Source organism: Orycteropus afer, unplaced genomic scaffold (genome assembly GCF_000298275.1).
Source record: "Orycteropus afer afer isolate SDZICR_OR568_19922 unplaced genomic scaffold, OryAfe1.0 scaffold00030, whole genome shotgun sequence".
NCBI classification, from domain to species: Eukaryota; Metazoa; Chordata; class Mammalia; order Tubulidentata; family Orycteropodidae; genus Orycteropus; species Orycteropus afer.
In genome coordinates this window covers 14,316,082-14,328,293 of record NW_006921617.1, presented here as the reverse complement: position 1 = coordinate 14,328,293, position 12,212 = coordinate 14,316,082, and the positions used below count along the sequence as shown (strand labels likewise).

Sequence of the window (12,212 nt, the reverse complement as noted above, 5' to 3'; positions counted from 1 at the left end):
AAAAAAAAAAAAAAAACCAATTCTGACACCATCCATTTCATCTATAGACCTCTCTACTTTCTGCTGGGTTCAATAATCCATTTCAGCGGCCACACACAACTCACAGACAATATTCACAATTACAGGGCTGGTTTTAGGAAACTAACAAGTTACAATTCAGAATCAGAAACTACACAGGATACAGTTCTTGGGTTAGGACAGCTTCTTCTCAGTCATGCCCACAGGCAGGCCTTCTCTAGCCCTTAGCCTTTCAACCCCGCAGCCCCTTGGCTTCTGTCTTGCTGAGATCAAGTGTTAGAAAGCTGTTCAGTTCAGCCAACAGGTACGTGGAGCATCTCACTCTGCCCACATGCTTCCTGCCCAAAGACATTCAGCTGCCTCACTCTCTGGGTGCATCGGAATATCTACTGCCCCATCTCCTGCTGGTCTCCTGGTTCTGCTGCATCATTAGTGCTGCTGCTTCTCGCCATCTTTTGCTATCTCTGGTGTTAAGCTCACTCTCTGTCTCCTCAGTCTAGGAGAGTCTCATCGCAAGAATCCAAGGTCCAAAGGACATGTTCCACTCAGCCCTTCCTTCTTTCCTGATGACTGAGGTCCGCTCTATACCCTCAGGTTGGCTTTTAAGCCTAGCAGGATGGCAAAACTCAACAATCCCCTTGTCAAAGAGTTCCATGCACCTTATTTGAATTGTCTCACCCACACAAGGGTGTCATGTACCTAATTTACATTATTAACAAGCTATCCAATCCCCATAGTAGGCCACAAGCACCTCTTTTACATAGTCTCACCTAGCCATTCGGTGGGAATTACAGACTATGGCCAGCCAGGCCATATTAAGTAATTTTGAGTAAGTAAATATCTCTATATTTATGGCAAAACTATGCTAATCAATTATCTTTTTTTGTTTTTTGTTTTTTTAGTAGTGAGAACAGGGAAATCATAGGTCATTTAATACCATCCAGATAAACATCACAATTTTATATTAGTAAGATATATAATTTCTAATTGAGGAAAAAATAAGCCAATTTTTGTTATTGTTAGTTGCTTTTGAGTCAATTCAGATTTACGGTGACCCTGTGTGTGCAGAATAGAACTATGCTCATCCCACAGAGTTCTCAAAATCTGGTCACTATGTCTTTCATCCAGGGAGCTCTGGTAGCATAGTGGCTAAGACACTTGCCTGCTAACCAGACGGCTGGCAGTTCAAACCCACCAGCCACTCCTCGGAAGGAAGGTTGGGCAATCCTACTTCCGTAGTGATAACTGCCTCGGAAACCCAAGGAGGGGTCGCTATGAGTCGGGGCCGACTCGACGGCACATAACAACAACAACAACATGTCTTTCATCCAAGGTGCCTCTGAATGGATTTGTACCATCAACCTTTTGATTAGCAGCTTAACCACATGTGTCACTCAGGGACTCCAAAAGTATACAACAGGTCAAATAAAATTAACACTAAAGTTTACAAAGAACAACTATTAAGAAATAAAAGGAGAAACTGACAGAAGTATTGAGAGGTTTAAAGGACAGAAATGCTGAGGTTTTACAGACATCAGTACTAACGTGATACCTTTCTTAGTCTTGGTCAAGTCAATAAATAAAAATTAAGTAATGATATTGAAAATGTAGATGTAATTAACAAAGCTGACTATCTATAAAACGTCATCTGACAAAAAGAAGATATCGTAACTTTGTCAGCTGTTGTGAAATTTCACAATAATCAATCTTTTATAAGGTAAAAAAGACAAAGTCAAATTTCCAAAAACCTAAAGTTGTAAAGGCCACAATCTTTGCCAATGGTCAATAAAATAAAAGTGCATTATACATGTTTGTATATGTTTCTAATCCATAGGCTGAATAAATTGGATTAAACTCTTAGGCCAGGACATGGAAAAAATGCCAAATTCACATACCTCTGATAGAAATATAACTGGTATAACTGTTTTGGAAAACTGTTTGGCATTATCTGTTAAAAATGAAGATACGTATGGGGAGGAAGTGGGAAGAGAGCTGTTGCATTTTGGGAAATTACAGTCAATGTCATGAGACAAAGTGTATGTGAACTGCTTTATGGAAAAGGAATTTGCTCTGTAAACTCTGACCCAAATCACAATTTAAAAAAAAAAACAACTAAAGATATGGATACCTTATGACCCAGCAGTTTCACTGTTAGGTATATACATCCAACAGAGACATAGGCACATGTGCCCTAAAAACCATTTACTAGAATGTTCAGAGTACATTTTTCATAATAGCCAAAAACTGAGAACAACCCAAATGTTTATCAATAGAAAGGAGTCCTGAGTGGCACAAACAATTAAACACAACTGGCTGCTACCTGAAAGATTTGACAGGTTCAAATCCTTCCAGAAGCATTTTGAAAGAAAGGCCTGGTGATCTACTTCTAAAAAATCAACCATCAAAAATCCCATGGAGCACGTGCAGTTCCACTCTGATACACATGGGGTCGCCATGAATCCGAACAGACTCAAAGTAACTGGTTAGTATAATCCTCTATGCATGAACATAAATGAACACACAACTACACACAACACAGATGAATCAAACATAATGAGCCAAATTCAAATGAACAATCTGTATGATTCTGTTGAAAACAGTTCAAAACAGACAAAACTAGGATGTGAGGTTAAAATTCAGAATAGTATTTACACTTTGTGAAGAAGGGTACAGTACTGATTAGGAACTAACATGTCAGGAGATTTCTGAAGGGCTGATAAGGTTCTATTTCTTGTGTTGATTAATGAATGTGTTCACTCTAGGATAATTCACTGGGCTGTACACTTGTAATTTATACACTTTCTTATATGCTAAATTCAATAACTGAAAATCATGTATGGTCAGCTGATTTTTAACAAGGGTGCTAAAAACCATTCAATGGGAAAGAAAGAATCTCTTCAATAGTGGTGCTGAGAAAACTAAATGTCCACATACATAAGAATAAATCAGGATTCATGCCTCTCACCACACACACAAAAAAATTCAAAATGGATCAAAGACATAAATGTGAACCAAAACCATAAAATTTTTAGAAGGAAATAGAAAGACGCAGTTGTCAGGCTTAGCTTTTAACAAGGGATTATCAGTTAACAAAAGCTCAAACAGCAAAAGACAAAATCGATAAATAGGACCTCATAAAAATTAAATGTTTTTGTTCATCAAAGGATTTTAGCAAAAAAGTAAAAGAAAACCTACAATTGGGGAAATATTTGGGAGAATCATATAACCAGTGAAGTTCTAGTATCTGTAATACATATAAAACTTCTACAACGTAACAAAAAGACAATCAAATCAAAAAACAGGCAAAAGACTCAAATAGATATTTCAACAAAGAGGATATTCAAATAGCCAACAAGAAGTACATAAGATACTGAACATCTTTTAAACTCCCACTAGGATGCTAATATTAAAAAAAAAAAAAAATGTTGGCAATGATGTGGGGGAATTGGAATCCTTATCCATGGCTGATAAGAATGTAAAATGGTACAGCTATTGCAGACAACAGTCTGGCAAGATCCAAACTAAGCGTCCATCATGAATCAATGGATAAACAAAATGTGGTATATAAAAACAATGGAATACTAATCACAGCCATAAAAAGAAATGAAGTCTGGGTACATGCTACAATATGGATGAATCTTGAAAACTACAGTGAATGAAATAAGTCAATCACAAAGGTCAAATATGACCTAACTTATATGAAATGACAAGAACAGAAAATGTGTAGAGACCAAAGTTTATTAGTGGTTACCAGGCTCAGGAGGAACTAGGACAAGAAGGAGCCATTGTTTGGAAAGTGAGTTTCTGTTTATGATGATGGGGAATTTAGCATCGATTATAGATAATGGTTGCACATGATTAATGTAATTGATATCACTAATTTGTACACCTGAAAAATGAATTGGTTAGGTGTTGTGTTATATACGTATGCATCACATAACATCCATTCAGGCAACATCAGACTGAATGCACATATGGGGCAAAAAGGAGGGGCTTGCTTGAAAGGGCATCAGGAGGCAGGACCAGGGTTGAGTTTGCAATGCCATGCAGCCACAGCTCAGCTCCCACAGATGTGGCATCTCATTGTGGCTTGTGAACCCAGACCAGCTGTGCCTCCTGTAACTACCTCTGGCCCACGCCTTATCCAGCCAACCCACAGGTTGACACCTGAGGGGAGACACTAGGCTGAGGCGGCTCGTCTATGTCCCTTGGGGCTTTTGATTCAGATCAGACTCCTGGGTGCTGCTCAGAGGGTCCCAGGCACCCAGAGGCAGCCAATTCCAGGTACAAATTTACAAACTCCAAGGCTCCTGGCAGCTTGTGTAGCAGTCACTTTGTGTCTCAAATATGTATGTACATATAAAATATGTACAAAAATATATACTATATGTACTATGGTGTTCACAAAATGTACAAATCACATAATATCTTATTTCACAGAATATATCAGGGATGTTAAATGACACACAGCTATACAGATTTTCATAGCAATCAATCAATAAATAGCACCCACAAAAAAGAGAAAAAACAAATTTAAAAACATCAAGTCCAAAGTAGAAGAGTTTATAGTGGCTTTAAAAAAAAAAATTGAACAGCCTTCTCTAATGAATATGGAACAAGTGTAACCGCAAAACTATGTAAACACATTCATTACTATGCAAGAACAAATAAATGATCCAAGCATGCAATTTAAGAAGTCTAAACAAAGAATAAAAGAAGCTCTAAGATATCAATATAAACAAAAGTACAGGAAAATAGTCAAGTGAAAGAACTGAATAACTAAATGTAATAACTGATCATTTGAACAATAAAACATACAAGTTTGTGGCAATATAATCAAGAGATAAAAACACAAATATAAAAAATAAAAAGGAAAAAAAAAGTACAAAAAGGGACTAACTCTTATGCTAACATATTTTAAAGACATAAGGACAAACTTGCAGGAAAATATAAATTACGAAAATTGGCTCTCGAAGAAACAGAAACTATGTAAAATGCCAAAAAAAAGACTTGACCCAGTCAAGTTTATGGTCAAGTTGTTCAAAACCAGATAATTTCTATACATATTTGAAGGGGATAAAAAGTTCTAATAATAGGATCAGATGGAAAAATTTGCAGTTTATTTTACAGATCAATTAACATAATCTCAATACTAAATCTTCACAAAGTTAAATAAAAATTAATTCTAAATCAATTTTACTAATATATGACTAAAAATCCTTAAAGAAAGTACTAGCATATCAAATTTAGTGCTGTATATTGACGAAAATGCAGATATTTCAAAAATATAAAGATGGTTTACTATTATGCTAATTATTAATAAAGGATTCAAATAGGTTCAATAAGAAAAACCTTACGATTATGTTAACCAATAGCAATTGAAAATTTTAACATATATTAAAAAAAAAAAGGAAGAAAAAAAACACCCTCCAGTAAACAAATGAAGAATACTTTCTGGACCTGTTTAAGAATATTTCTATCAAATCAGTGGTCAATTATTTCTCAACATTAAAACACAACAGACAAGCAAAAGGAAAATGTCCACTCCATCTAATACTATGATCAAAGTTCTAGCCAGTGAAATAAGAAACAAACATGAGGTGAACTACCTGAAACAGACAGAAGAACTATCTTGATTAGCAGAGGATATGATTCTCTACTTAGAAAATCCAAAAATTAAATGAAAACTTGCCTTATTTTCTTAATTGTAAGATGTCATAAATGTGATATTTTTTTCAGGCAAAACAAAAACTACTAGATATATTAAAAATACACATATAACATAAAGGTTATTTATATTTTAGAAGAGGGAGATGGCATCTTAGTACTTGAAATATGTTTGGAATTACTAAGAATCTTTTTTGTTTGTTTTTAATTGTATTGTGATTTGGGTGAAAGTTTACACAGCAAATTCATATTCCATACAGCAGTTCACATACACTTTGTCTCATGACATTGACTGCAATCTCCCACAATGCAACAGCTCCCCTCTTACTTTCTCCCTATAGTTATCTCTTCTGTGTCCTTCCCTCCCATGCACTCCTGCCCCCAGAGCTGTCTCCCTGTGCATTCACAGCACTTCTATTCTCCCATGATTGAGCTCTCCAAGGAGTATATCTACCTAATCTAAATGTTCAGCTCATATACCTGCTTTTTGTTTGGCTGAAAGCCACAGGAGTGAGTTCAATTCCAGACCTGAAGGGCAGCTAGAGGCCATAGTCTCAGAGGTTCCACTAAGTAAGCTCCATCAGATCAGCAAACCTGGTGTGTGTCGCCCCCCTTGTTTTTTATTATTTTGAGTTTTGTTCCACATTGTTCTCCCACTCTATCCAGGATATCCTACATAGATCCCCCTTGGAATTACTAAGAGTCTTTCTTATCAGCTAGCTAGGTAAATAAAAATGATCAGGGAAAGCTTATCTAATACTACAAAACACAAAAATTAACAGTTGGAAATTAACTACATGAAAAAAAGAAAAATCTTACTGAAAGTCAAATAAGAACTGAAAAACTAGAAAGACAACCTATATTTCTTGATAGAGAGTCAAAATTGTATGGAGGTATCAATTTGTCCAACTTAAGACCCTCACAGTCAAATTCTCAAAAGCTAGCATTCCTACTACACACCCAGCTAGGATAAAGGCACATCTAACAAAATGACTCTAAACTTCTCAGAGAAACAAAATGAAGTTCACACACTAGCTAGGAATACAATGAAACAGTAAGAAGGAGTATATAATAATACCAGATAGTTAAAATGGTATGATACCGTTTTGGTTCTCTAGTGCTGCTGTAACAGACATACCATAAATGGATGACTTTGACAAATAGGGATTTAGTCTCTTACAGTTTAGGAAGCTAGAAGTCTGAGTTCAAAGTACTGTCTCTAGGGGCTGGGTGAAGTTCCCTTGACCCTGGGCTTCAGCTCTGCCTCCTGTTCCATGCCACTAGAGCTGCAGGCTTTTTCTGACTCACGCAGCTGCTGGCTGCTGAGGCTGATGAACTCAAGATGAACAAATAAAACAACATAGAGCCAAGATTAGCACACAACACGGCAGGCCAATGAGATCAAGACTCACCCAAATGCAAGATCCAAATGTGCCAAAAGCTCAGAGAACTTTCTCAAAGCTTCTTCTTATGTACTGGAAGCAGGCCACACCAAAGGCAGCTACTTAGCTGCTCACAGTAGATTCCACCATGGAGCTGATTACCAATCTCATCATAGGGAATAACTACATCTAGCTGCCAAGCAACTCAAAACAATGGCCCAGCCAAGCTGACACATAACCTTATCTACCATAGATACCAACACAAATGAAAACCAGGCCTTGACAAAAAACCTCAATTGAGAGACCCAGAAATAGGTCTCAATAATATGCTAAAAGGGCCACTTCAAATCAATGTGGAGTGATTATATATTAAATTGTCCTTGGAGAAAAAGAAAGGTAGACCATTACACTGCATACCAAATGAAAAATGTAAATCATCAAAAAATATAAACTGTTTAATCTTATTAGTAACTGAAGAAATAAAAATAATTTAAAATCTCCTATTCTTAAGTCATTCAAAATTTACCAAAATAATATTTAAAACTGATGAATACTTGCAGAATGTGGCATATTCATGTTCCTCTACATTTTGGGATAACAATTTGGTAATATAAATATGTAGTTAAAAAGTATTCATCTAACTTATTAACCCAGCAATTTCACGTCTAGAATCTGATTCTAAAGAATCACATAGATAGTATGTACTGCAGCATTAACCCCTAACTAGGCACAAAAGGAAAGGAGATGAGCACAAATTTAAGACTGTTAGAATACAAAAAAATAACAAATATTGCTACATGTATGCTAAAAATAAACACCAAAAGATACATATAAAACCTTCATTTTAAATACTTGCAACTCATTCTTGATCAAAAAATTTAAAATAATGGAAAAATCTACTAATTTGAAATGCTAAGAGAACCACAATGCACTACCATACCAGTTCACACTCACTAGGATGAGTATAATCCAAAAAAATAAGAAGTGTTGACAAGAATGTGGAGAAATTGGAACCCTCTTACATTACCAAAAGAATGCAAAATGGTACAACCCCTTTGGAAAACAATTTGGCAGTCCCTCAAAATGTTAAACATAGAATCATCACATGGCAATTTCACTCCTACTTATATAATTAAGAGAAACGAAAATAATACATCCACACAAAAACTTGCACAGAAATGTTCATAACAGCATTATTTATAATAACTAAAAACTGAAAAAAGCAGCAATGTTCATTGATGGATAACTGGATAAATAAAATGTGGTACATACATACAATGAAGTATTCAGGCATAAAAAGAACTAAGTACTGATACATGTTACAAAATGCATGAACCGTGAAAATACTATGCTAAGTAAAAGAAACCAGTAACAAAAAGTCTTCACATTGTGTAAGTCCATTTATATGAAATGTCCAGAATATATCAATTTACTGTGACAGAAAGTAGATTAATGGGTGCCTAAGGTATCTGACTGCTAACCAGAAGGCTGGCAGTTCAAATTCACCAGGTGCTCCTCAGAAGGAAGACTGGGCAATCTACTTCCGTAATGACACTGCCTCAGAAACCCAAGGATGGGTCGACTACGAATGGATCCGACTCAACGGCAGTGAATGAAGGCTGGGAGGGAAACAGAGGTATGAAGAGTGAATATAATTGGTATAAGGTTTCTTTTAGGAGGGAAGAAATTGTTATAAAATTAGATTGTGGTGATGGCTGCACAACCTTAAGGAAATAATAAAATCCACTGAATTGTACACCTTAAATGGATAAATCCTATGGGACATGAATTGTATTTCAATAAAGCTGTTCTCAGAAAATGTAAAAACAGCACTACTCATGCAAAGGTGAAAGCTCCTTACCCAAAGACTTAAAACATTTCTCTTGAGCCTTACCTTTTAAGGGCATCTTTCAGTTCAGGCACAGAACGGATACATTGAACTGTAGCATTCATGTAACAAGTGTTACCAAGGTTTGTCAATCCACATGGTAATTCCATCTGATATAAAAAAAGAATTAAAACATTTTACAAATCAGTGACATGCAAAATAAAAATTCACTCAAGTTCAGACTTTAAGGCAAGTCATATTTACAAAATGTGATAATTTTAGGGCACCTTTACCCTAAAGTAACAATGTTTTATTTCTCTCAACAAAAACTTTTAATTGCATCATGTGGACAATCACTGCTTCGGTTCCCTTCTTGAAAATAATAAAAGACCAATCATATCAGCCCAGCCTCCCTCCAGGCATGTAAGAATAGAGTAGCACAATATATATAGAAACATTAACCAAAAAAAAGAATGGCACTATATAAATGCTGAGTGGTTAAAAAAAAATTTGCAACATATGTGTTGATCAGTTTCTAAAGTGACTTTGTATTTAAATTAAGGATAAATCGTAAATATTTTCAACAAGGAGGGTTTTTAAGAAATTTAAATAACCCAGCATTTGAACTAGTTAATCTCTTTGCACCTGTTTTCTGATAAACAATAATAAATACTTACACAATGCTTACTATCTGCCATACACACATTTATTGCAGGTACTGCCTTTGTGTGTCTGTGTATGTATCTCACAACAATCCTCATCTGTAAAATAGAGTTAATCACAATACGTGTACCTCAGACTTCTGAAGCTTAAAAACTATAAGCTATGAATTAGAAAATTTATGTTCAATGTTGTATACAAGTTTACCCTAAATGAATTTATTTGGAAGTCTGAAAAGAGTCAATGTATATAATATTTTTAAAAAAAAAAAAAGAACTAATTTTATGAATTATCTGAATAGAGGACTCCCTTAAACCAAGTGCAAAAATCGTAAAACTCTTACTGACTGGTGAAAACACACATCTTCACATTAACGATTAAATTTTAAAAAGAAACAATATGTTAATAATTGTCCTTTGAAAAGTACTTATCTAATATAAAATTTGGTATGTCTTACGGCAGATGCTAACTGTTCTTCTGTCATGTCTTCTACAAAGACAGTTTTTGCTGAGGGCTCCTCAGGAAGAGCATCTGCTGATCCCATCATCAGTAGATTCATTCCCTGGTTTTTTTTTTTTTTTTAATTAAAAAAAAAAAATAAGTTCATTAAAATCTATGAAAGTTGATAATGTTTATGCCCAATGCAAACACATGAGAACCCATACTGCATGATTCTACTGATACAAAATGCCCAGAAAAGGCAAATCTCTAGAGACAGAAAGTAGATTTTTGGTTGCCAAGGGCTGGGAGGGAGAGAGAAATGAGGAGTGACTTTAAATGGGATCAAAGTGATAGAAATGTTCTGAAACTATATTGTGCTGATGATTATACAAGTCTGTAAATATGCTTTAAAAAAAAATGTACAGAGGTAATATAGTAGCTGCCTGGGGCAGGAGTTGCTGCAGTAAGTGTGGCTTTTCTACCCCTAAGTCTTTGTTAACTCCATGGTGGAATTTGCTGTGAGCAGCTGAGTAGCTCCTGATTCTTATTATATTTATCCACCTGGGGTATTACTGTTGGGAGCAGCACGAAGTAATTTTCTGGAAAGTTCACTCTCTCTCAGGTATATAGAACTCTGATGCTCAGATTGGTTAGTTTGACCACTCTGCCAGGCTCAAAAGGAGCCCTCCCAGAGGCAAAAGGACTCTCTAACTGCCAGCTGGGAGATGCAAGAGACATGCATTGCTAAGAGAGAGACACACTGCTGAGAGAGACTGTGGGCTGAGAGACGGCAGGCTGAGAGAGACTGAGCATGTTCCTGAACTTGAATTGTAGCCTGATGCTTCCCCAGTAAACTCCATAATCTGTGAGTTCTGTATGACCACTGCAGAGAATTATCAAACCCAGCAGAGAGGTGGTGGGTGCTGCAGGAGGAACAGTTGGTGTCAGGGTTGGTGAAATGGCTTGAGGGAGGTGGCACATGTGCCCTCCCAGGGATAGACCTTGAATACACAATGAATAAGTATGGTGAAAGGATACAACCCTGATGCACTCCCTTCTTGATTTTAAACCACACGGTATACCCATGTTCTGTTCAAACAGTCTCCTGGTCTATGTACAGGTTCCTGATGAGTACAATTAAGTGTTCTGGAAATCCCATTCTTCTCAATGTTTAATCCATAAGTTGTTATGATCCACACAAATCAAATGCTTTTGTATAGTCAACAAAACACAAATAAAGATCTTTCTGGTATTCTTTGCTCTCAGCCAAGATCCATCTGACATAAGCAATGATATCCTTCATTCCACATCGTCTTCTGAATCCAGCTTGCATTTCTGGACATTCTCTGCATTTCTGGAAGTTCTCTGTCAATATACTGCTGCAACCATTTTTGAATTATCTTCAGTAAGATTTTACTTGCATGTGGTATTAATGATGTTCAATAATTTCCACATTCTGTGGGATCACCTTTCTTTGGAATGGGTACAGATACGGATTTATTCCAGTGAGTTGGTCAGGTAGCTCTCTTCCAAATCTCTTGGCATAGACAAGTGAGTGCCTCCAGCACAGCATCCATTTATTGACAATTCAATGGGTATTCCATCAGTTCCTGGAGCCTTGTTTTTCATCAATTCCTTCAGGGTAGCCACAACTTCCTCCTTCAATACCACTGGTTCTGGATCATATGCCACCTCCTAAAATGGATGAACACTGACCAATTCTTTTCAGTAAATGACTCTATGTATTCCTTCCATCTTCTTTTGATTTTTCCTGCATCATTCAATACTTTGTCCATAGAATCCTTCAATATTGCAACTCGAGGCTTAAATTTTTTCTTCAGTTCTTGCAGCTTAAAAATGCCAAGTGTATTCTTCCCTTTTGGTTTTTTGCACGTTTTATTATGATAAGTGACTCTGTCTACTCAAGCTGTTTTTATCTGTTCAGCTCTTTTATCTTGTCATTTCTTCCATTTGCTTTAGCTATCCTCCATTCAAGGGCAAGTTTCATAGTCTCATCTGATATCCATTTTGGTCTTTTTTTTTCCTTTCCTGTGTTTTTAATGACCTTTTGCTTTCTTCATGGATGATGCTCTTGATGTCATCACACAATTTCTGTGGTTTTCGGTCACTGGTGTTCAATGCAGCAAATCTATTCTTTAGATGGTCTCTAAATTCAGAAGGGATATAATCAAGGTCATATTTTGGTTCTTGTGGAC

General features: G+C 36.1%; 1 protein-coding gene across 1 annotated transcript in view; it reads right to left on the bottom strand.

Annotated features, from left to right (window-relative positions):
- Positions 1 to 12,212, bottom strand: part of USP14 (ubiquitin specific peptidase 14) — a 60,442-nt gene that overhangs the window by 25,416 nt on the left and 22,814 nt on the right. Inside the window, exons 3-4 of the mRNA XM_007935600.2 lie at positions 10,013 to 10,117; positions 8,962 to 9,065 (exon numbers count right to left, since the gene is read on the bottom strand). Coding sequence (XP_007933791.1) covers positions 8,962 to 9,065; positions 10,013 to 10,117 — 209 coding nt within the window. The remainder of the gene's footprint in view (positions 1 to 8,961; positions 9,066 to 10,012; positions 10,118 to 12,212) is intronic.